Here is a 25,491-nt window from a genome sequence, read left to right on the forward strand (position 1 = left end):
TGTGGCATCTGAGGCAGCTCTGAGTTCCGCCAGTAGGGGGACCCCTGTCCTAAGTGTTCCGTTGCTCGTACCAAAGATGAAACTCCACCGTCCAGAGCTGGTTTCAGGGAAATCAGTATCATTTAGTTGCCTTTATATTTATGAATCCAGTTCTTTCTTGTCTAGGTCATATTGTTTTACTTTCATAAGCCTTCCTGAATAGTTCTGATCTATCCTTTTAAATACCTTCTTTCTTCCCTCGCCCCCCCCACAAAAATCTGAAATTCCCCAAGACTCTCTGAGGCTGCAGATCTGGACAGAAAGAGCAGAGTCTGACCCAGACTGAGTAAGATGGGAGTACTGAATGATCTCTGGGTGCTGAATTCACGTGGGAGGCTTACTAGCTCCTTACACTTTCATTTATTCATGAATTTGATCATTTATCAACCCTTTATTGGGCCCCCTGCTGCAAGCCAGGAGCTCTGCCCTGGGGGGAGCAGCTCTGTGGACCACGACCCTGCTTCCCCGGCAGCACAGAGGAAGGACAGGCAGCTGCTGGTTGCCAGGAAGATGAGTGCAGAAGGTCTCAGAGGGGGGGTGCTAGTGGGCTAAGCCTCGAAGAATGACACAGCTCCCAGGTGGAGGAGGCAAAGGCTGGGACCCGGGACAGCACCTGCCCGGGGAAGAGACAGTACCTCCTTGTGGCCATTGCACCAGGTGGCAAGGATGGAACTGCAGGATCAGAGGCTGAGAGGGAACTGAGGCCGGGGTGGGTTGGTCGTCTAGGGCATCTCATTCTTTGGATTTTATCCTGAAAGCAAGAAGAAACCAGGGGAGGCCAGAAGCATGGGAGGTGACACACTTTCACTTATTTATTTTTTATTTTTTATTTTATTGTGGTACGCGGGCCTCCCACTGTTGTGGCCTCTCCTGTTGCGGAGCACAGGCTCCGGACTCGCAGGCCCAGCGGCCATGGCTCACAGGCACAGCCGCTTCGCGGCATGTGGGATCTTCCCGGACTGGGGCACAAACCCATGTCCCCTGCATCGGCAGGCGGACTCTCAACCACTGCGCCACCAGGGAAGCCCCACTTTCACTTATATAAGCAGCACTACTCAGGTGGTTTGGGGATGTATTACACATTTATAATAAATTTTAGCAGGACTCTTTATATTGTGTGGTTATGGAAGGAGTTGTCTCTAAACTCAATATGCCCTTTTATTATTGATGAAAATTGTTACCCAAAGGTGAGTTGTCTATTAGCGATTTTATGGTATATTTTTGATCAAGCGGGAGACAGACGTGTCTAACGGTGTGGGAAATGACGGCCGTGAGTCCGCATGAAGTGGGCGCCTGTTTAGAAGATCATTTCCTCCATTTCCCAATACTTTTATGGATGTATGTGCCGTCTTTATTTTTATTTTGAATTTGATGAACTGATTCTAAGATGAATTTTTCTGCAAGGGACTTTCCATTGACATCGTTCTCATTTTCAGAATTCGTCAAGATGCCACTGCCTCACTGATTTTGCTGTGGAAGGTCACGGCCACGGGATTTCAACAGTGCTCCCTCATAGATGGACGGAGCGTGACCCTCCTCCAGACTCCCGGGGGCCTCGTCCTCTTGGAGGAGATGCTTGCCTTGGGGCACAATCACTTCATCGGTGAGTTATGGAAATCTTGTATCCAAAACCGCATCTGGTTCAACCCAACCTCGGTTTGGTGTTTAGAGATAGTATATAGGGAATTTTGCCCAGATAATCTGAATTTTAGCCATCAGCATAATTTCCTCCATTTTAGATGAGGTTTTTCTAATAATCAAAATTGGCTTCTAAGATAATATTTCCAGTGTGGCTCAAAATTGAAAAATTGTGGGCTTTGAAATCCAGAGACTGTATCCCAGTTCCAGCCAAAGAGTCCTAGATGTGTGGTCTTTGGCATTTAATGCTGTGAATCTCGGCTTCATTTTTTTTTTAATTCATTTATTTTTGTTGCGTTGGGTCTTTGTTGCTGCACACGGGCTTCCTCTAGTTGCAGTGAGCGGGGGCTACTCTTCATTGCGGTGCGCAAGTTTCTCATTGCAGTGGCTTCTCTCGTTGCAGAGCACGGGCTCTAGGCGCACGGGCTTCAGTAGTTGCGGCACGTGGGCTCAGTAGTTGTAGCTCGCGGGCTCTAGAGCGCAGGCTCAGTAGTTGTGGCACACAGGCTTAGTTGCTCTGTGGCATGTGGGATCTTCCCAGACCAGGGCTCGAACCTGTGTCCCCTGCATTGGCAGGCGGATTCTTAACCACTGTGCCACCAGGGAAGTCCTTGGCTTCATTTTTGACTCTTTAATCTTCTTTCTCCCAGAATTGTGGGCAACTTGAGGCATTGAATGTTGGTGTCTCAGAAGAAGCTTGGTTTCCACTTGATGTTGGCCTGACCCAGGGCCCTGGGCTCGGCACCTGAGCAAACAATTTATCACTTCTGAACCTCTGACTCAGAATAACTTGGGGGGATCACAACTCTCTTTGGGGTCCCTCTTGCCCACACCACCTTCCCCCATGGGTCACTTCTGAGTTTTCACATTTTCTCTAACATGGTTAAATCTGTCATTTACCTCTCTCTAAACTACCACATGTCCAATTAGCTGTTTTTAGTTTCCTCTGCCCTGGAGGAAGATGACCTTCAGAAAGTATGATTCCTCCTGACCCTTTCCCTCACCCCCCCACCCCCTCCTCCGGCTCCCCTCAAGGGCTAAGCTTGGGCAGTTTCCAGAGTACTTTCCCCTGGTTTAGCATTCTGATGGTATTCTGCCAGTTTTCTTCATTCCGGGGTTGGGGCTTGTAACTCTAGCCGCTTACCATGCTGATAACTTCCTGACTTTATTCAGACTTGTTCCGTCCTGCAGCCTCAACTCAAAGATACAAGCTCAAGTTCAGACTCTATTCATTCCAGTCCAGTGCACCCAAGTGGCCCTCTGCATCCTGCTGTTAATGTCTTGTCCTGTTCAATCATATATTCTAACAGTCCTCACCTGGAGGATGAGGGCATTAGCGGGTAGAGGCAGCACCTGTCTCTCAGGGGTGTTGAAAGGGTTTAATGAAAATGGATGTGAAAGTATAAATCACAAATGTTAGGGATGCTTTTGGTTGTTTTCACAATTTTTTTTCTGAGGTACACTAAATATTTTGCTAAATTAAATGGAAGCATTAAGGTGTATTCTCCAAGATATGTGTTTGATGCAAATATAATGATGACAAACTGGGAAAATGAAATGCTCAGCTCTGTATAATTTATATTGTATTTTATATTTGATCCTTCTCTGGTGATAAGGTCATTTCCCAATCTTCGGAAATCCAACAGGGGGTGGGGGGCAGGGATTTTATTGGGCAGAGAGAAGGTAAAAAGAAATCAGCTTGGGGAATGGACATGCTCGTAAAAGAGGGGACGGTATTCAACTTTGGACCAGTTTTTGGCTATTAAGATGGATACAGTACTAGATTATTAGTTAGAAATTGTGTGATGAAGTGTTGTCAACAGTCAAATCTAAATTTTACTCCCCAGTACAAGTAACTGTTATCTGCTTCCATATCTGTTGTAACAATTTATTTAAAAGGAAATAGTTTGTATATTTTGATCCATAGTTTCAATTTTATTTTATATTAATCTTTTAAGTTTTTCTTTTTAGTAGATTAGCCTGTTCTGTGACATGGAGCTAACATTTCAAGAAAATGTATGAGTTATCACTACTCTTTAAAATGTCATTAATTTTACCAAAATATATACATTCTAAATGTTACCTTACATTTTATACTACTTTGGGTTTTAACAAAACCATGATTTAGACTGATATTGGGAGTATATATATTGGGAGTATATCAGAATATCAGGGATGAAAATTAATAAGAAAGATTTTCCAGTGTTAATATTTATTTATTCTTTTGAGGTACAAGAAATTTTGTGAACTCCAGCATAATTTGTGTTCATTTTGCTAATAGAAAATTTCATGGAAAAACATGTCTTTGGTTTGAAATGTCCCTTAGAGGAATAATTTCCAAAAATAAATTTGATATGTTAATAACTAAATTAAGGAATTCTTTCTCAAAGCTTATACTTTGGGTTATGATGAAGAGACAATGATTTTGATCCTTTATTTCTCTAAACCATTATTTTCCACTTTGAAAATTTGTGATCTGATATCCTTTTAAGTTTCCTAACTAGAGCCTCCTGTTTTTTGTGTTTTTTTTTTTGCGGTACGCGGGCCTCTCACTGTTGTGGCCTCTCCCGTTGCGGAGCACAGGCTCTGGACGCGCAGGCTCAGCGGCCATGGCTCACGGGCCCAGCCGCTCTGCGGCATGTGGGATCCTCCCAGACCAGGGCACGAACCCGTGTCCCCTGCATCGGCAGGTGGACTCTCAACCACTGCGCCACCAGGGAAGCCCAAGCCTCCTGTTTTATGTGGCTTTGTAATGGAGCTCACCCTCTTTTAGTGTTATTCTTTTTAAAAATAATAGTCTTGTTTCACAAGCTCCTTTCGAGAGAATGGCTGTCTTCCTCACAATGATAAATTGGCAACACTTACTCATGGCCAGCTACTTCTTTTTACAAAATCTTTTTATCGTAAAGGAACAAGATTTATCTTTTGTAATCATTGTGGAAGCCTTATGCTTACTACATTGACATGTGTTGAACTCTCTTTTTGAGAGTTTAATTTTTTTTAAGCAGCTTCTTATAATAATTACTTTTTTTTTTTTTTTTTTTTTTTTTTTACAATACTGGGCTCTATAGACATGAGTACATTTTTAGCTAAGAACCAAAAGACTATTTTGAAGAATACAATGGCATTCATTCAACGGATGAACAAAGTGATGCCAGTGCAGGTGGGAGAAAACTTCCGTGCTGAAGGGAGAGGAAAGTTCCAGAGTTGTGCTGCTGTGTTTAGTCACTGCTGCTCCTTCCTAGAAAGAAACTTGAGGCCCTTTCAGGAACTGTCTCCTCTCTTTCCCTCACTCTCTGTAGATTCCCTTACATAACTAAGGTCCTAAGGAGTTTTAATATTTCTCTGCAACAGAGCAAAGGAATCCCTTTTGTGTCTTTGAGAGGCAAACTTGGTTGCCATTACCAGCTTTCCATAAATGTTTTAAAATTTTATTTTATATACTTTTATTTAAAATTTTATTTTATTTTAAATAAAATAAAATTTTATTTTATATACTTTTATTTAAACACTACTAGGATCCCATTTTTATTATAATAGTTATAAGCAATTCAAAAAATTTAAAAGCGCTATTTTAAAAATATAAATATCAGGGCTTCCCTGGTGGCGCAGTGGTTGAGAGTCTGCCTGCTAATGCAGGGGACACGGGTTCAAGCCCTGGTCTGGGAGGATCCCACATGCCGCGGAGCAGCTGGGCCCGTGAGCCACAACTACTGAGCCTGTGCGTCTGGAGCCTGTGCTCCGCAACAGGAGAGGCCACGATAGTGAGAGGCCCGTGCACCGCGATGAAGAGTGGCCCCCGCTTGCCACAACTGGAGATAGCCCTTGCACAGAAACGAAGAACCAACACAGCAAAAATAAATTAATTAATTAATAAACTCCTACCCCTAACATCTTCTAAAAAAAATATATATATATATAAATACCATTATTCCCAGTCAAACTCCATCTTTCTTTTCTGAGTAACCAATATTAATAATTTTGAGTTTTGTATTACATACAAATATTTTCAAATACACAAATTTACATTATAGTAAAGCAACTATACTCCAATAAAATTTTTTTTTAAAGTTACAGATGTTCTATATCTTTAACAATAGAGCAGTGAATGATTAAAAAGTTAAGCTGTAGTACACAATGGGATACCATGCAGCAATTTTAAAAGTCAGTATATTATGTTTGATGGAGGAAAAAAATCAAAAATTTAGTTTTAAATTTAAAAAATAAGTTGAAGAATATAATACTATGTCATATAAATGTTCTTTTTAAAAATTTATTGCTGAGAGCCTCACATTAATATTCTGCACATTCCAGGTGATGAGAATGTATTTATCTTTGGCCTTTTCCATTGCTAGTCCATTTAATTTTTTCCAGTTTTCCTTCATTACCATGGCCTTATGAATACTTATCCTCTTTCACGGGAAGAAAGAGGTCATGTAACATTGTACACAACATGTGGCTCTTCCCTCTGGACCTCAGTGTACCAGCCCCTTTCCTCCTGTGCTGTCACCCAACTTCAACTCTTCCGCCCTTTTCTTAATTATCTCTTCTGTTTTCCCTAAATATGTCTCTTCCAAATACTTTTTTGCTTTATGCAGTGTTTTCGGGGCAAAGAACTAAATCGACCTTTGTTTAGCATCTTCTGCTCCACTGGAGGTACCCAAGGTGCTCATTAGCTCTGTGAGGATCCGTTCACCCAGTGCTCTCGATTCCCAAGTAGGAGGTTCATTGTTCCAGTTGCATTTTCATGAAATGCAGCTGAGGCTTCCCTGTCTGAAGTGGGTCATTTTTTGCTTTTGTTTTACTTGTGGTTGCTTGGAGACACTGCCATGATGGACCATCTCAGGGGTGGGGTCCAAACCGGCCCTCTGGTGTGTTGCCTCTGTGTTGGAAAGCTGCTGGAGGTCTCCGTTTCCTTAGGGTAAAAGCTGCATTTGGACTCCTCCTCTAGGCTTTTATTTCTTCTCGTCCCTTGCCCTTAGGCATATTTCCCCTCAATTCTACACGGTGGACCTCTGCTCCAGCCACCTGCTACTTGTCCCATCCCCACCTGTACCTTCCCTGTCCTCCCATGCTCTCCATGCCTCAGACGGCCAAATCTCTTATCTCTCAAGACCTCATTTATTTATTTTTTTAATTTAATTTTTATTTTATATTGAGGTCTAGTTGATTTACAATGTTATGTTAGTTTCAGGTGTACAGCAAAGCAATTCAGTTATACATACATATACATCTATTCCTTTTCAGATTCTTTTCCCATATAGGTCATTACAGAATATTGAGTGGAGTTCCTTGTGCTATACAGTAGGTCCTTGTTGATTATTTATTTTATATATAGTAGTGTGTATATGTTAATCCCAAACTCCTAATTTATCCCTCCTCCCCACCACCCCCAGCTTTCCCCTTCGGTAACCATAAATTTGTTTTTGAAGACTGTGAATCTGTTTCTGTTTTGTAAATAAGTTCATTTGTATCATCTTTTTAGATTCCACATATAAATGATATCATATGATATTTTTCTTTCTCCGTCTGACTTACTTCACTTAGTATGATAATCTCTAGGTCCAACCATGTTGCTGCAATGGCATTACTTCATTCTTTTTTATGACTGAGTAGTATTCCATTGTTGATATGTACCACATCTTCTTTATCCATTCCTCTGCTTCAAGACCTCATTTAAACTCTCCTCACTTGGAGTAGTATAGGATGAAAACAGCCAGCAAAAGATTCTGCTGTACAAGGATTCCCAAATCTCCTTAAATTCTTACAACTTCCTACAAACACACAGACGATCCGGGAATATCCTCATAGTTAACTCTCCTTCTGATCAGAAAACCCAGCAGGGCACGTGTACTTTACTGATACTTCTTGTTGATCGCTTGCTCAGAGGAATGCTGCTGCCCCCTCCCCTACTTTTCACTTCTGTGGTCTGTGTTTGTTGCTTCCTCAATCTGGTATTTTGCCTCTTTCCTCTTCCTTGAATTTATTTTCCTTTCCATCCAGCTCATCCTCTCTCCAGTCTTTTCTTTCTGGTAGTCGAGCTGCTTATATTTGTCTTTTTTTGCTTTCCTCATTCCCTTCTCCTGCTCATAAGCCATTACTTTTTCGATCACTTTTACCACATTTGTACCATTCTTTCTTACAGTTTTTAGTACATTTTTATGGCTAATTTATATTGTAAAAAGAAGTACATTGTATGTTAAATATAGACCAATGGTATATCGTTTATGATCTACTAAAAAGCTGCTCTTGTAACTTTAGATCCACGTTTACTTCACAAAGGAATGAACAGTGGTGGCCTTGGAGCTGGGATCACATCTTCAAGATTATAGCTAGTAGATTAGCCACAGAGCTCTGGAAATCAGTGACTTCCAGGTCTTTGTAACTGCCATCTTAACTGGATTAGAAATGTTCCCAGTCTGCCCAGGACCCTTTTGTGACACCTGTAGAGTGCTTCAAATTTCCTGGATTCTAAATATCCAATTGAAAAAGATTCTTGTCTTGCAAAATTATTTGTAAAGCAGTGCATTCTGTTGATTTTCTTCTCTTGAGAAATAAGGAGAAGTTACCCAGTACTTGAGCAAGTACAATGAGGGTTAAGACTTTGATTGAGGTAATAAGATGGCTCTGGTGCAATGGACTTTCACAGCCCCAGTGGTTTAAATCTTTAGGGACTTACCTGTTACATATGTTTTCACTGGCATCATGATGCTTCCTTGGAGACATAGTCTTTTGTAGTCTGTTTATAATGGCATGTTTAAAAAAATAGAATTTTCAATACACAACCAACAGATGCTGTTATTCTTAGGCAGAAGTTCCTCATGTGGGCTCGGTTGGCTCCTGGTTTTGCAATAGTTTTGGAGGTCAAAGGTCACTTCACGGAGCCCATGAATCTCCTGAAAATGTGCTGTAGACTTTTATGTGTTTGTGCATCTTTCTTTGGAGAAAGCCCAAACTCCAGTGGATTCTCAGAGACATCTGTGTCTCTAAAAATTTTAGAACCAACTCTTTAAGCTGTGTGTGATCATGTGACAATGTGTACATTCTCAACATTCTCTGCTCATTCAGTGACATTTCTTTTGACTGATTTACCTGCTTCCCAAATCTCCAAATCAGGGAACGTAACCTAGTTGTATTTATTTACATTTTTAGGCAGCAGGGCTGTGGGAAATACTCAGTTCCTTATTATTTTAGAAAATCTGCATTGCATGCCTTGTTTCTCAGGCACTGTGCTCACCTGGAAATGCCAAGGTGATTTAGGTGTGGTCCCTGAGTGCAGGGGCAACAAAGGTGGAGACAAGTGGTGTGTCAAAGAGGAAGGAGCAGGTAACTTTGCTGGGGGTGGAGCAGGTGTGGGTGGGGCGGGGGGAATGACAGGGCAGGCAAAGGATTCTTCTTGGCTGTACAAAGGGCAATGCATGACAATATGATGGCCCAAGAGTGTGTGTCATTAAGAGAGTTTAATAATAGTGCTAAAAATCGTCTAATGGCCATCACAACTGGAAATAGACTTTGATTTCAACAGGCACATAACAGAACCTTGGAAAATCCCACCCACTCCTCCAGCTGCCTCTTATCTTAAAAATACCTTTGAAGTTAAGTGCGCAAGGTGTGAGTTTTATTTCCTGGGTTCTCTGTTTATCCTCAACAGGTAAAGGAAGTCTAGACTTTGATGTGATTTTTCAGGTAGTCTTTCAAAATCTTTTTTTTTTTTTTTAACATCTTTATTGGGGTATAATTACTTTACAATGGTGTGTTAGTTTCTGCTTTATAACAAAGTGAATCAGTTATACATATACATATGTTCCCATATCTCTTCCCTCTTGCGTCTCCCTCCCTCCCACCCTCCCTATCCCACCCCTCCAGGCTGTCACAAAGCACCGAGCCAATATCCCTGTGCCATGCGTCTGCTTCCCACTAGCTATCTACCTTACTACGTTTGTTAGTGTGTATATGTCCATGACTCTCTCTCGCCCCGTCACAGCTCACCCTTCCCCCTCCCCATAACCTCAAGTCCGTTCTCTAGGAGGTCTGCGTCTTTATTCCTGCCTTACCCCTAGGTTCTTCATGACATTTTTTTTTCTTAAATTCCATATATATGTGTTAGCATACTGTATTTGTCTTTTTCTTTCTGACTTACTTCACTGTGTATGACAGACTCTAGGTCTATCCACCTCATTACAAATAGCTCAATTTCGTTTCTTTTTATGGCTGAGTAATATTCCATTGTATATATGTGCCACATCTTCTTTATCAGAATCTTTTAATAAAGCTCTCGTTTCTTACTGTTGACCTCTCTCTGTCCCATCCCTTCTGGGTAAACTATTCCTGTGAACCTTGTCCTTTAAAATGTAAGTTTCAAAAGTAGTTTAGCTGGAGTTGGAGTGTCTCATACTGTAAACTTGATGAAAAGAGGGATTTGGGCAAAAGTGCTCCCAAAAGCCAGGGGACACCATGAGGACCTCCCTAGTTGGGGTAAGGGTGGTAGGCAGTATTCAAAGCGGAAAATGTTCCAATAGAAAAGTAGGGACAGGAGATTTTTTTTTTTCTTGTGATGCATGGGCCTCTCACTGCTGTGGCCTCTCCTGCTGCGGAGCACAGGCTCCGGACGCGCAGGCTCAGTGGCCATGGCTCACGGGCCCAGCCGCTCCGCGGCATGTGGAATCCTCCTGGACCGGGGCACGAACCCACGTCCCCTGCATCGGCAGGCGGACTCCCGACCACTGCGCCACCAGGGAAGCCCCAGGAGATTTTTTAAACACCATGATTTGGCTGGAGAGCTCCCTGGAGCCGTGCATAATGACCAATATTAATTTTTTTGCCTGTGCCTATTTCTTAGCAATTTAGGCATCAGCTCTCTGGATGGGTCTTACTTTATCTTGGCCATTTTTTGATGAATTCTTGTGTTTCTTGCTCAGGAGTTAAAAGGAATCAGGAGGTAAATAGGCCAGATACTGCCCCTCCCCACCTGCTGTGCTTCTCCACCTCCAAGCTCCCTGTGGCCAGTCCCTGGCCATGAGGGTCATGTGGAGCCCCCAGGACCTGACTGCCTGTGGAAGACTCAGGGTGGTAGGAAAGGGGGTGGGAAGAGGGCCAGGTGTAGACCAGGACATGTCAGAAGAAAGAATTCCCATGTGGAGTAAAAGCTGCTTATATAAGTTTTCCTCTTACTTGTTGGAAAAGGCCACTGGGAGATGCAGAGCCAGACTGATAATTCAACTCTTGCAACTGTGAAGACTTTATGGCCTACCTAGCTTTCTTGCATGCACTCAAGTTATATTTTTCCTGGCTCTGATGTCCATTTTAATTTGTATTTCACTATTTAATGGTATTCATTTTCTGTAAGTCCCTCAGACCTTCTAGAATGAATTAGGATACAAGGAAATAAGGTATTAATTGGGGCACTTAAAATTTCTGAATACTCTTTACTAGACCTTGATGATATCTTCATTGAATATGGTATTTTTTAGACCCATTAGTATAGGGATGGGTATTTGCATCATAGCTCTGAACCAGTAAAGCAGGGTTGATTCTCTGACATGTCTTAACTCATCTTTCTCGTACACAGGTTGTTGCCCGACTATTTTCTGAAATCACCCCTTTCATTCTCATAGCGTCTGGACCTGCCTTCTCTAGACCTGCTTAGTTACATGAAGCCTTCAGTCTCCAGGTCATTCTCCAACAAACGTGCAGTATTTTATGAACTCTTATTGGTGGAGGTGGATGGAATATACATCTTACCATCCAAATCTGGGGCTCTGAGGTCCCTGGCCCCTTGGCTGTACATTGAGCTGGAATCTTCCTCTCTAAGACCAGAAGTATTGAACCTCCTCCAGCTTTCAGCTGTGAAATCTAATTTCCTGCAGGCGTAAGGCCGCACTGTCTCTAGTTCCCCTTCAGGGCTATCACCCTGTCCGGCTTCTCTGCCCACGGTAGGCCCTCGTCTCTGTGGTCTGGACCCTGTCTTCCTTAAACTGCAGCAGTTCTGCCTGGACCACCCCCAGCTCTTGCACATTGATGCCAGCCCGGAGTGGAGCTGTCTTTTCCCCCTTCTGAATCGTGTGGTTTGGCTTGCTGGTCACCCTTTCCAGATGTTCATCTAACCCCAATCCTGCAAGTTTCCCACTTATTTCTCTCTCTATGTAGCTGGCATCATTTTTTTCCTAGCCCTGTCTCCTTTCCCTTCTTCCAACTCCTTTATAAAATCCTCACTTTTCCAGCCACTTAAGTCTCACCAACTCCTTTGATAATCACGTTTGCAGCCAGCATCATACAACTCAGCATCTGAATATTCCTTTCCTCTTTGATCTTTTTGTATGTTGATTTTATATCTTTAATTAGACTGTAAACTTCTAGAGAGAAGGAACCATGTCATAGTTCCTTGCACTGTGATGGTCACATGATCACCTGAGTGATTACATTTTGTTCATATGTAACAGTTATTCTGCTCAGAAAATGCCATGTGAAGAAAAATTCCAGTTGCAAATGTTAACCTGAAGAATTCTTTGTAAGTTTTCACAACCCATCTCCGTGACACTTAAACTTTACCCCCCTTTATTACATTAAAAGTAGAGGATCAAATGAAGAAAAAAGGGAAAGAAAGAAACTTTTCATCGTTCTTTTGGGAAAGCTACATTTTGCACTTTGTCCTTTAAGATCTCTTGCTCTGGAGGCCAGGGTAAAATAGTCAAAGGAAGTTTGGAAAGGATGCCAGCTACAGAATCATTAACATACAGCTTTTGCTTAATGCTTAAGATTAGCAAAGAAAATGCAAATATTTCACCTTTTATTGGTCATCTTAAAGCCACAGTTGAATATGGTCTATTGAACTCCCTGAAACAGGGGGAAAAAAAAATTGGCAATGTTCAAATAAAGGCAATAGTTGGAAGAGAACAGAAGCAGAAGTATAAGGCTGTCCTGAACAGCATAATTTAGATGAAATTGTTATAGCTCACATTTGTCTAGTTGGGAGTTTTATGTTAAATTTAAGTTTTACTTAAATTGAATCCACATTTCAATATTATTAGCAATCAAGATTATTCTTTTTGATCTTTTTTTTTTTTTTTTTTTGCGGTATGTGGGCCTCTCACTGTTGCGGCCTCTCCGTTGCGGAGCACAGGCTCCGGACGCGCAGGCCCAGCGGCCACGGCTCACGGGCCCAGCCGCTCTGCGGCACGCGGGATCCTCCCGGACCGGGGCACGAACCCGCGTCCCCTGCATCGGCAGGTGGACTCTCAACCACTGCGCCACCAGGGAGACCCATGATCTTTTTATTATTGGTAATGAATATTAGGAGTTTTGGTTGTTAGTTGGCCTTGAACTTCAGTGCTCTGCTATCTTCCTAAATATTGTCATGGTCAGCATTATTTATTTGTACCTCTTGATTGTGGTGATAAACCAGGCATTATTTTTAAAAAAATCTATTAGAAACACACATGGTCCTTAGAGTTGACAGTCTAATATTCACTGGGCCCTGTTGAGCGTTGGTTGGTCAAGCTGTGGTGGAATTGGGGCAGGTGAGTGAGGATAAATGAGACATTTCTCCTGCCCTTCAAGACAGCCCCTGGAATCAGGCTTCGTAGAAAGGCAGATTGCTGGCCTACAGAACATAGGTTGGTGGTTTTGCCAGAGGCAGTGGATGGGGTGTGGGGTGGGTGAAATGGGTGAAGGGGGTCAAAAGGGACAAACCTGCAATTAGAAGTTAAGTAAGCCCTGGCGATGTAAAGCACAGCATGGTGACTATAGTTAATAATACCGTATCGCATGTTTGGAAGTTGCTAAGAGGGTAGATCTTAAAATTTCTCATTTTAAGAAAAAAAATGTGTAACTCTGTATGGTGATGGATATTAACTAGACTTATTGTGGTGATCATTCTGCAGTATATACAAATACCAGATCACTTTGTTGTACCCCTGAAACTGACATAATGTTATATGTCAATTATATTTCAATAAGAAATAGATAAATAAGGAGAGCAAAGAGGCTGCAGGTAATTCTCCTAAAATGTGGGCCTAATGCATTAAGTGGTTTTCAGAAGCAAACTCAAGGTATGTCTTTATAACCATAAACTCTCCCTCTCTCCCCCTTCCCATTCTGCCTTCCCATTCTTTTTCTCTCCTTCTCTCAGCCCTTTATTTAAAAATAAGGATAGTGCTTTTTACTTATAGATTAATTTGGAAACATTAAATAATAAATAAAATTATTTTTATATTTTTAAGAACTTCTTGTTAACTAGTACCTTTTTACTTAATCGATAACGTGAATTTTAACCCAAATCTTATCCACAGAATTTGATTAAAATATTAAAAAAATTTTTTTCCCCACTTCTTTTAACTTAAAGACAAACCTTCTCAGGGCTTTGCCAGTTTAAAAGTTTTTCTGAGTTTCTGTCAGTGCATATTTCAAATGAGAAAGTAAATTCTTTCATTGCCTTTTTTACAGTCCACTTTCTGCTTCTCCGTAAGATCTCTTCTGTTTCTTCTTTCCAAGGGGGAGGGGAGGGAGAAAGGGAGGGAACGTGAAGAAGAGAGGTGGGAGAAGAATGGGAGTGGGGGGAGAGAGAGAGAGATTGATTATCAAGGCTGAATATATAAACATAAGGGAGTATGGTTTTTTCTCGCCAGAATGTAATTTTCCAATTTACTCTCCTTTGGAAAATAAAAGAAGGCTCTAGTGTCTATTTCTTATCATAAAAGTAATGCATACAAGAATAAGAAAAACTGAAATGTACTTTCTGTAATTCCCCATCCGCCACTGACAACCAGTGTTTACATTTTGTGGTATTTCCTTCCAGATACTTTCTTTATATGACAGTGTGTGCATGTACATACATGCTTTTTTTTTGGAAACAGAACACATTCATGTGCTGTCTGGTTACTTGCTTTTTTTCACTTAATGCATCATTGACATTCTTTTGTGTTAATCGATATAAACTTAGTATTCTTCTTAATGACCGTATAGAGTTCCACTGAATCAATGCACTATGATTTAATCAATATGCTATTGTTAAGCAATTATCTCCTTCGTTTCCTCCTTTCTTTTGCCTCTTTAGACAGAATTTCAAACATCATGATAACCTCATCTTCGTATCTTTTCTGGTGATCTATTTGGGTTACATTCCCAGGTATGGAATTTACTGGATCAATGCACATTTTAATGACAAATTAAAATATATTATCAATTCGTCCTTCTTCCAATTTTCACTCAGGATAGCCAGTTTATCTTTGGAATTGTGCCTTGTCCCCCTTCCATCAATTTTGACCAGATGCTTTTAACTAGATCCAGCTGGAAATTTACATATACCTCTTAGCAGCATCCTTAACAGTCTGAAACATTTAGGGATCTCCTCGAGGAGAAAAGTGGTCATTATCAGTTTCCAGAAAAAGGACAGTACAAATCTCTTTAAGCGGAAGATATTCAAAGTGGTTTCATTACAATATTGCATTTACACCTCAAAGTATGGTAAATGTAATGGTTTCATTATAGCATTGAGTTTGCACATCAGAGTAAAAGTAAAATGGGGACAGGAGGATGGGGAATGAACACGGGGTTGCTGCTCTCACGGTCCCTACCACATCGTCCAGTTCTAGTGATGTTTCTCCCATTTAATGCTAAGCAAAAAACATCTACTAATATATTCCACAAGACTACAACCCCTGATTCCATTTCCACCTCCTTCTCTTAAATTATTTTGCTTTCCCACTTCAATATCCTGGAGATAGATGGTTAAGTTCCTTTTATCATGGACTTCTTATGAGGTCAGAATTCTTCCATGAGAATGGGGCAGAGGGTTTTCCAGAAAAGACATACATTTGGAAAAACTACCAGGGATGCTTTAGAGATGATCATTTGATTTTGACACAAAATCATGGTAGTTGTAATTGTTTTTCACAAAGGTTTTGGTATCAAACTGAGAGTAGCAAGTAAATGGACTGAAATAGGGCATGTCAGCTGGAGAAGGTTATCTAGTTGGTGAGGAATATAAATAATTAGGATTGAATTTCAAAAAGACGCTCTTGCTTTCTCCTCTTTTCTCCTCTTTAGTGCTGTCTGTTAACATTTGGGTATTGAATGCCATGATATTTTTGGTATTCACACGCATCCTTAACAAGTACAATGCTCTCTTGGCTGTCCTGTTTTAATGCTGTAATTGTAAGTTTGACCTACAAAAGTTACGTTTGCTTGGTAGGCAAATGGAAAATCTCCTTAAATAAATACACTGACGAATACTGTGTGGCTACGTCACTAATAACAGATGACAGCCTCTGGAACATGACCATGTGAAAAAACAGGATCTGCACCATCTGTGCATTTATCCACAGCCCTGTTTATCATCAACAACTATTTGTTGATTAATTACCATGTGTAGGACACAGTGTTCGGGACAGTGAATACGAGACGTAGAAGATCCCAACTCCTGACTTGGAGGGGTTTTAGCCTCCAGGCAAGCAGGACATACTCCATACTCATTATGTAACCCAGATACATTTTGTCATCCTTTGGCTCAGTCTTGTTCATAGAGTTACATTCGAATAAACAAAATCCAGTAGCCAAAAAATGAATTAAAAACACTTTAAATCTTCATTCATCTTTTTGAGGCAATATGAATAGGAGTGGGGAAAATGCATTTCTGTTGTGCAGCAAAAATCTTATCAATCTTATCTCCTCCTCACTGCTCTCTTAATAGGCTCTGTGTTTGCCACTTGCTTTGTGAAATTCTCTCTCCCACTCTCAACGTCTGCTCCCCAGAATCTCAGCCCAACACCCAGCCTTTGAGGCTTTTCCTCCTTTCTCTTCCTGTTATTGCATCTCTTTATTTTGTGTATCAGTGTAGCTTCTCTGCTTGTTTGTTTTTACTTCTTTTCTCTGTCTTGCCCATTACCTAGGTTCTCACTACAAAGAACTTGCCTGGGAACTGACCCAAGAAGTAAGAGTCCTTCCCCATGAGAAACGGAAGTAAGAGAAAGATTGTCAATATCCATGTACTAAGTCATTGTTTCTCCTGCTAGATATTAATGATTTTGAGATGATGTTCCACATAAAGTGACAAATGAGGAGATAAAGGAGTGTATATTAAATTTATCAGGTGAATTATACAGTCAATGTAAGGGCTACATGAATGCAGAATGGCAGAGTCATCACTAAGGGGAGAGTTCAGCTTTAGACTTGAGGTATATCTTGAGCTTGGCCTTGAACTCCGGAGTCAGTTTGAGAGGGAAAGACATTCGGGATAAGAAAAGTGGTGTGAACAATGATGTGCAAGGGAGGATGCATGTGTTTCAAAATAACAGACCAATTTGGCTGGAGCAGCAGATTTCAATAAATAAAGCATGGAAAATTAGGAAACGGAGAGGATGCATAAGCTAGACAGTGAAGGAGGTTGCATACTGTGCTAAGGGGTTTGTATTTAGCTTGTAGGCAGTGGTGAACAAGTTTTTCAGCAGGAGAAGTGCAGGTTGTGACAGTGGTGGTGGGATAATATGGTGAAAACTGTGGAGTAACTTTTGGTGGTGAAGATGAAGGGTCAAAATCAGCTGTCCTGGAGATTTAATCAGACAGACCTCCTTCAAGGGAATAACGGCCCTCGGAAACATTTGGTTTGGGCTTGTTTTAGTTTTTGTGCACGTGATCTTATTTTATAGACTATGTTGTTGAGGGACTTCCCTGGTGGTCCAGTGAGTAAGACTCCGTGTTCCCAATGCAGGGAGCCCGGGTTCAATCCCTGGTCGGGGAGCTAGATCCCGCATGAATGCCTCAACTAAGAAGCCTGCATGTCGCAACAAGACCCAGTGCAGCCAAAGTAAATAAATAAATAAATATTAAAAAAAAAAAGAATACATTGTTGAGCTATGTAGATGCACAGACCCCTACGTCCATCCATCATACATATGTACACACAGAGGTGCACATAGGTACGTATAAGACACACGTTGCATGTGCACACACACGTATGCTCGTTTGTGTATATACACATACACAGATGCACACTTGTACATAGATTCACCCATACAGAGATGCAAAGATGTGTATATGCACATATGTGTTTAAAGGACTTGATAGGTGGATAACTATAAAAAGGTACACAGCTTGCAGCAGGTAGGAGGGAGCATGTGGGGACCCATAAGACGGAGCAATTAGTTTGGAAAGAAACAGAGTTTTCAGCATTGGAAATAACGCTAGTATTTACATGGAGAATATAGTACGTAACATTCATGAATGCAAAACAATCAGCAAATTAATGAGTTAATTTTGTATTAAGTTTTTATTTGAAGAAGCATTTCCTTTAGAATATGAAAGTGTGATTGGCTTCTGCAAACAAGCCTGATTCCAAAAGCTTGCATTTCACCCTGGGGGGCTGAGTCTCCTCCTGTGGTGGCAGGCAGCCCCTCAGCCAGGGCGGGCCTACACTCAGCATTAGAAATGGCAGCTCGAGAAGACGGAGGCCCACGTGATCTGTCCAATCATTCTTTCTTTGTTTCGGATGGGGACAGATGCACAAAGGTCCGTTTTGTTTTGCTTTGTATTGGATCTCTGCCTTACATACTGCGATGCCTGTTAGATTTTCCAGTAGTGAAGGCAGCCTGTCCAAACACAGTTAGATTGGGATTTCGAACAGTAAAGGTTCTAAGGGAGACGGAGAGAATTTTTAATTTGCTACATTGACAGCTACAGAAAGAATCGATGATCGGATAGTATTCCCAGGACTTTCTTAAAGACTGAAGCGTAAATAAAATCTGTTCTGGGACAGATTTAGGAAACCCTTTTCAACCCACTGAGCTGACGGTAACATTGAACGAAAGAATTTAATTTGGGAAGAGAGCTGATTGGGAACCGGGACAATCTGTAATTCATTCTTTCTTGGTAAAGCCCCCGAAGCAGGGTGATTGGTGGTATTGTTTGTAGTCTGGGGTAGGACATGGTTTAGCATGAGGCTTGCCTCCTAAACTGGTTTGGGGCTCTGTGTTCATGCAGCTACTGGCTGAGATTAAAGCCACTCAGCTCCTGTTGAGTGCTGTTATCGATCACTGCATCCACGGAGGCTGTGAGCCATAGAGCAGGAGATCAGGGAAGTTGGTCTCCGTCGCTACCAGCTTTCTTTTCTTTGTTCCTCTTCACTCCTTTGTCCCTCTTGTATCCAGTATTAGCTGGCAGCACACTCAGCTTGCTTGTCCTCCTTTCCCCCCTTTCTTTCCTCCCCAGAATATTTATTGAGTACCTACTGAGTTAGCTACCTGCTTGGCACTGGCAATAGAGCAATGAACAAAACAAACAAAAATCTCGGCCCTCGTGAATTTTATGTGTTAATGGGGTGACAGGTAATAAGGAAATAATTCTACAAATAAATAGGAAATGACAACTGTGATAGCACACGTGCTGTGAGTGTAGTAGATAATAAAAATCGGACCTAACCTTGGGGCAGTGGGGATCGCTACCTTGAAGGAAAATGACTTGGCTGAGCTATTAATGAGGCAGTGAGAAAACCTTTCCCGGCAGAAAGCTGGAACTGCATGTGCGAAGGCCCTGTGGCTGGAGAGAATGCATAGCCTCAGAGGAACTGCAGTAAGGCCACAAAGCTGGAGCTCGGAGAGCAAGGGGGAGAGAGGGGGAGATGTGGTGGAGACGGAGGCTGGGTCAAGTGTCCTCACATGCTGGGCTCTGGAGACGGCGTGAAGATCCTAGTGGCCGTGAGGAGCTGTTGAAGGGAAGGAGCTGATAAACACATTCATCCCGTGTAAGGTCCCTACTGAAATACGTGCATTTTAACTTGGCAGAGAAGAATTCATTCTTGAGACAGCAGCTTCCATACCTGGCAGTCAGACATCTGGGGGAGTGGGGAAACCCACAGGCATCTGTGGCCACATCCCCAGAGATTCTGCTTCACTGGGTCAGGGTGGAGCAGAAATAACAGTTTATTAAATAAACTCTGTGGGTAATTCTGATTCCAGGGGTTTGTGAGCCAGATAGGAGAGGGCCCTAGTCGTGGAGACCTTCTTGGAGCTCCTGAAAATGAAGCAGGTAGGGAAGGCTGCCTCTGAGCATCTTGAGGACAGACCGTGTGACTCTTCTTGTGATGAAAATGCTAATAGGAGCTAGAAATAGCCCAGCCAAACAGGCTGAATTGGAGTCAACCTCTCCATACCTCCCAATTTTTTTTTTTCCGTCAAATCATGGCACACATTGGGGCATTATTGAAATACACTGGCTCATTCTATTTTTAGTGCAATAAATACCCTCACAGAAACATAAAGTTGTTGTGCATAATTCAAGAAGCAAATGCATCTCAAGTTAGAAATCTCACCAAACGCTTGTAAATTCAGGTCACATCTTCCATATGACCTTGAAGTTACCAGGTAGTCTTGTCGGTGGCCACTTAAATGTGGGGTTTTGAATCAAAGCGGAGCAAAGAGATGTAATAGAACAAAGGTAATCACAAGATCGTGTTCACAGCCCCCAAGAAGGTAAACATGTCAATCAACAGCTTTTCACGTGCGCTCCTCTGAAGACCCGATGCCCTGGCTTCCTAATGTTATAAAGTCATCTGCAGCCCCGATTAGCTGTGCGTTTATAATCTCCCATTACCCTCACATCAGCACAGAGAAGTGATTAATTATTTTGGCATTCCTGATAATGTCATTAATCAGGATTCATTCATTGGGTATTAATGACTGGACGGGATGGACGTTCATTGTATATGAATTCTGCAGGAATTTAGCAATTGATTTACTAGTAGTTGATGAGTTGAAAGTGTACTAATGGAAGATTAAGTCATGTAATTCTAACCGATTATGAAAGGGTGATCAGATAGACATTGAAAAAGAGATTAAATAAATGAGGAAGTTCAGTTGTATATTCTGTGTGAGCCAACAAAATTTCAAAGGAAAACACAAATTACTTTTCATGTTCTACCAATGGGTATTCAGGAACTGGCATTAAAAAAAATGTGTCCAATTAGGAAGTGGTTTTCATATGCAATGAGAAGTTTTTTTTCTAAAAGGAGATTACTTAATGCCCAAAATAGGCACATAGAGAGATTTGACAGGCTTAGGTGAAAATTTTGCTTCAAAAGAGGATTTTATAATTTGAATATTTTATAACATTATGCCATTGTATTGGCCAGTGTCTCTTGTGTTATTGCTGGTTATACTTTTTTTTTAAAAAAATGTCTTTTAATCCTATAAATTGTAGCCATACCTCATTTATTCACCCATATATATGTGTGTGTATATATAAAAATATATATATATATATATATTACAACTTTAAGTAAAGCCTAGAGCTTAGCTTTTTAAAATAGAACCTAGGCATGAATTATTCAAAATGTGACAGATAACCTCAGTCACATTATTATGAAGGTACTTTTATTTGGACATTATCTTAAAATCCTAGGTATAATTTTTAAAAGTAGCAATAATTAAATAAAAATTTATTTCAAAGTTCCGACTCTCTAAGTGACCTTCTTGCTTACATCTTGGCTCTGCTGTTTTCTCAGGGGACATACTTTCCCAGAGCCTTTTTTTCAGACCTACACAAGTCTAAGTTTCATTCGGGACCCAACTTTAAATAGATGTTGTTTGTTGGTATTGCCGTGGATGACAGTGATGATGGTGGTAATAATGATGTTGTTGGTGGTGATGGTGATGATAGTGATGATGGTGTTGATGATGATAGTGATGTTGTTGGTGGTGATGGCGATGACGGAGGTGATGATAACGATGATGATGGTGATAATGGCAGTGATGATGGTGATGTTGATTGCTAGGGACTGAATGTTTGTGTCCCTCTTCTCCCATGTTGAAACCCTCACCCCCAGTAAGTGGTATTTGGAAGTGGTGCCTTTGGGAGGTGATTAGAGTTAGATTGAGGCATGATGATGGAGCCCTCATTGTAAGATTAGTGCCTTGATAAGGAGATGAAGGGACCAGCGCTTTCTCTCCACCACGTGAGGGTACAGAGAAAAGGCAGCTATCTGTAAACCAGGAAGAGGTGTCTTCCCCAAGAACCTGACCATGCGGGCACCCTGATCTCAGACTTGTAGCCTCCAGAACTGTAAGAAATAAATATTTATTGTTTAAGTCACCCAGCTTATGGTATTCTGCTATAGCAGCCCAAGCTAACTGACACAACGGTGGAGATGATGATAATTATAATGATTTATAGAGTCCTTATCATAGGCTTCACTGTATTAAAACCTTTGCCCATGTTAAGATCTTTAATCGTAACAACCACGGTAAAAAATAGGTAGTGTTATTATCTCTATTTCAGGGAGAAGGAATCCAAGGCATGAAGGATGTAAATATCTCCCAAAGTCACAGAGCTGGTAAGAACTCAGACCACCTGGTGGTAGAGCCTGGTATAATCTCCCATTACCCTCACGTCAGCGCGTGGTTGCTCGTTTTAGTATATACTGTAAAGCCGCTACTCAGGACGCATTCACTTGGAATTAATGGATAGATATGGTGGACGATTACCCACGTCTGTAATGTGAAACATATACTATATACAGAGTACATAAAATGTTAAAGTCCAATTCTAGAATATCTCATCTGTTAATATATATATTTATAATATCCCTGTGTGATTAAAGGAATAATATTAAGTATTTTTTCCTAAACTGGTGCTCAGTTCCCGCCTACTCTTCCTGTGTCTGATATAAGCTGAGCCACTTTGACGGCCAACCCTGCCTCGTAAATATTAAGGAAGAGGAGGGAGGGGGGAAGTGATGGAGTTAGTATGTTGTCAGTTTGGAACACTAAGTCGTAGCTAACTGGTGATTCCTGCTGAGTCAAGTGGTAGGGGTGGGGGGATGCAGCACAGGGGAAGGAGTTTGATGTGGTTCCTTTGCAGGCCTGTGTTGGTCAAGGTGCAGTCTAAGCTGTTGTAATGGAGAGACCGCGCGAATACAGTGGCTTAAACGAGTTACATGTTAATTTCTCGGTCATGTTGTTACAGAAAGTGGGGTCATGTTGCTTGCCGCTCTAAAGCCAATAGAAAGGCAAGGTTGGTGGAAAGGAAAGTTTACATTATTTTGGTGGCCGGCCACAGCAGGGGTGGTGGGTAGTGGTGGTGGACTCCCCACTGACAGTCAGGGGCAAGAGCTTTTAAAGGGGAGTTTCAGGGGTGTATAGGCAGAGGGAGGGAGGGGGCTACATGTAGAAACCGCACAGCCAGCTCTGACCGTCATCTTGAAATTGGTCATGCGGTGGTCTGATCGGCGTCATCTTGATTGTTTTAAGGACAGTTCATCTTCAGTTCTGGAGTCGGTTTGTTCCCATTTCTTTGAAGCCAGTTCTTGGAATTGTGGCAACTTATGTCGTGGCTATATCCTGATCATCACATAGTTAACTTCTTCCACCTGGTGGGGCTTTCAGTATCTATAAGACAGCTTAGAGGATACGGCTCAGAATATTATCTATAGCCCTTGAAGAGGAACTTAAGGTCCTTGACTTTGTTTAATGACTAAACTATTGTAATTTGGTCTTGTTTGACGGTTTTCCTTTGCTTATGCATTTTCTCACTTCTCTGAATAAACTTGTTTTTTGGCTAAAGTTTTTCTACAGACAAAATGCAGGTGGGGGACATGGTGGGGAAGGACCATAGGGTCTTGCTCCGTTTCAGTGTTTCAATCTAGAGGTAGCTGGTCCAGGATAGAGGGCAGCACACAGATCCCATCTCTGGATTCAAACCGGCTGCCCTGGCTGCCCCAGTGGCATATCAGCCACTGGGAAGGGGGAAAGGCTAAAAAGAGCACTTGCTTTGTCTTCTTAAACGTATAACACAGAAGTGCCGCGCATCCTCTCCCCAAGTCACTGAGGAGAGGCTGCGTGACCCAGTTGTTCCCAGCAAAAACTCCCAATTCTGTTATCAAAGGAATATGGGGAGAATGGATAACAGTGGGCAACCTCCCACGGTTCAAATACTCAGGTCTTACTCAGGACAAATAATTTAGTTTAATTTTAGTGGAAAAAGGAGTGTGGTAGGGTGACTATCTTGAAAAAATTAAACAAAAATATAGCACTCCGGGCTAGTAACCCTTTACTGTGGGAATAGATACTTGTTTTGGAAAAGCATAGAATGTCAACCTAAGAACTCTTAACCTAAACCTTTGTGTTCATTTTTTCAGCCTGTGTTTCATATTGAATTTTCAGTTTTCTCTGCAGGATGAACAGAGAGAGGGGGCTGCTGAGATATTGGCGAAGTTGGGAAGTAGTTGTTGAGGGCTGCTCTGTCTGACAGATTGTGGAGCATAAACCAATCTCTCTTCAGGGAATAGCAAGCTGATTGTATGTATTTTTTTCTATAGCATGTTCCCATTATCTTTACAATTTCTTTTTCCCTTTAGAGCAAATGATATCACTTAATATATACTTCTCCTAGGCATCTGGCTAGGGGCAGTCTACCTGATGATTTAAATGTGTGGCAATGGTAAAAGTATTACAGTTGGATCGTTGCTGTTATGTGCCATTGTGTCTCGAATTCTGAAAGCATTTCTGGCCATACCTTACTTAGGAACCCACAGAAAATGAGAGTTTCTGGACAGGTGAATTTTCCAAAAAGCAATTTACTGCTGCAAGCAACAAAGCTTCAAAGCAAGCAAACAAGCAAATGAACAACAAGAGAATGCAGACTTTCACAGGGAAGTCCAAAGAGAGCTTTGTTGAGAAAAGGTAGCAAGAGCTTGGGTGAGGTCTAAGATGGTGGGTGTGGCCAGGCAGGTTCTCCGGCGAATGAAGCGTCAATGTAATTGTACTTGGGTGTAGTGACAGCTCTTTAGTGTTCCTTCACTTTCCCCCCTTAACTTGTGGTCTAACTGCAATCTGCATACATGCAGTGGAAGGACAGCTGTGTTCCTGTAGCAGGAGGTGTATTCATAAGGCTTGTTTTAGCATCATGCTGCCCTGGATTTGGTCTAGGTTCAAGTTTGTACCCTGCATCAAGCTCTCTTTTTGCCTTTGGCCAGATACTGTCAAAAGATGATTTATTTCTCAGGTTTTGCTTCCCAGCCCCCAGGTATCGAGTCACAAATCCATGGGGATCCTGACTGGCTTGTTAAGCTTTGCACTAACCTCCATCCCACCTTCCTAAAGCGTTGGCGCAGAGACGCCATCTTATCCCTGCTTCTGCGAATCGAATTGTGGGAATTGGAGGTGTTTGCCTTCCCAATGCCCAAGTTAATGCAAAAGCCCTGGGTCTCCAGCTGGAGCTGGATCTGTGATATTTTAAAGCTTTCATGCCTAGCTGGTGCCAGCCATGGAACTTCCTGGACAGTGAACAGTTTTTATAGGTTATAGTTTTGTGCCAAATGACTCGCCAAGTCTTAAAAGGAAAACTCAGCAGGCTGTTTCCAACGGTCAGAGATTTTATTTTGGACGTATGCATTCCCTTTAACAGGAAAGAAAACGGTCTTTAGCCAAACCACTGAAGTAAGAAATGCAAATCTCGCTTGTTCTTAATCCCAGTGAGACCTCAACTACTAAGTCCATTTAAGACTCTTTGGTCTTAATATTGAAGAAGCCAAGTGGTAAGATGAGCAGTTAATGGCCAGGAGCCAGCCCTCTCGCGCTCTCTAATGGATACTGGACCAGTCCATCCCAAAGGTAATGACAGGGTCCCCTTTCGGTTGTTCCCTACTTCTCACTGGCACCAAGGGAGTGAGTTTGGCGAAGTCGCTGTTCTAAAAGGACTGTAATGATGGCAGAACATTTTATTACCGTGTTAATGAGCAGTGTGGGCCCGAGGGTGGGACAGAGTGTTTGTGTGTGTCCGTGCAAGAGTTAGGGGCAGTGGGGACGTGCAGATGGGGACGTGCAGAGAAGG

At 41.8% G+C, this 25,491-nt stretch overlaps 1 protein-coding gene across 2 annotated transcripts in view; it reads left to right on the plus strand.

Moving 5' to 3' along the window:
* DNER (delta/notch like EGF repeat containing) overlaps positions 1-25,491 on the plus strand; it is a 324,264-nt gene that overhangs the window by 130,448 nt on the left and 168,325 nt on the right. For both annotated transcript variants that reach the window (XM_067740313.1, XM_067740314.1), the window contains exon 4: positions 1,476-1,642. In XM_067740313.1, the coding sequence (XP_067596414.1) occupies positions 1,476-1,642 (167 nt within the window). The remainder of the gene's footprint in view (positions 1-1,475; positions 1,643-25,491) is intronic.

Source organism: Pseudorca crassidens, chromosome 6 (assembly GCF_039906515.1).
Source record: "Pseudorca crassidens isolate mPseCra1 chromosome 6, mPseCra1.hap1, whole genome shotgun sequence".
Taxonomy (NCBI): domain Eukaryota; kingdom Metazoa; phylum Chordata; class Mammalia; order Artiodactyla; family Delphinidae; genus Pseudorca; species Pseudorca crassidens.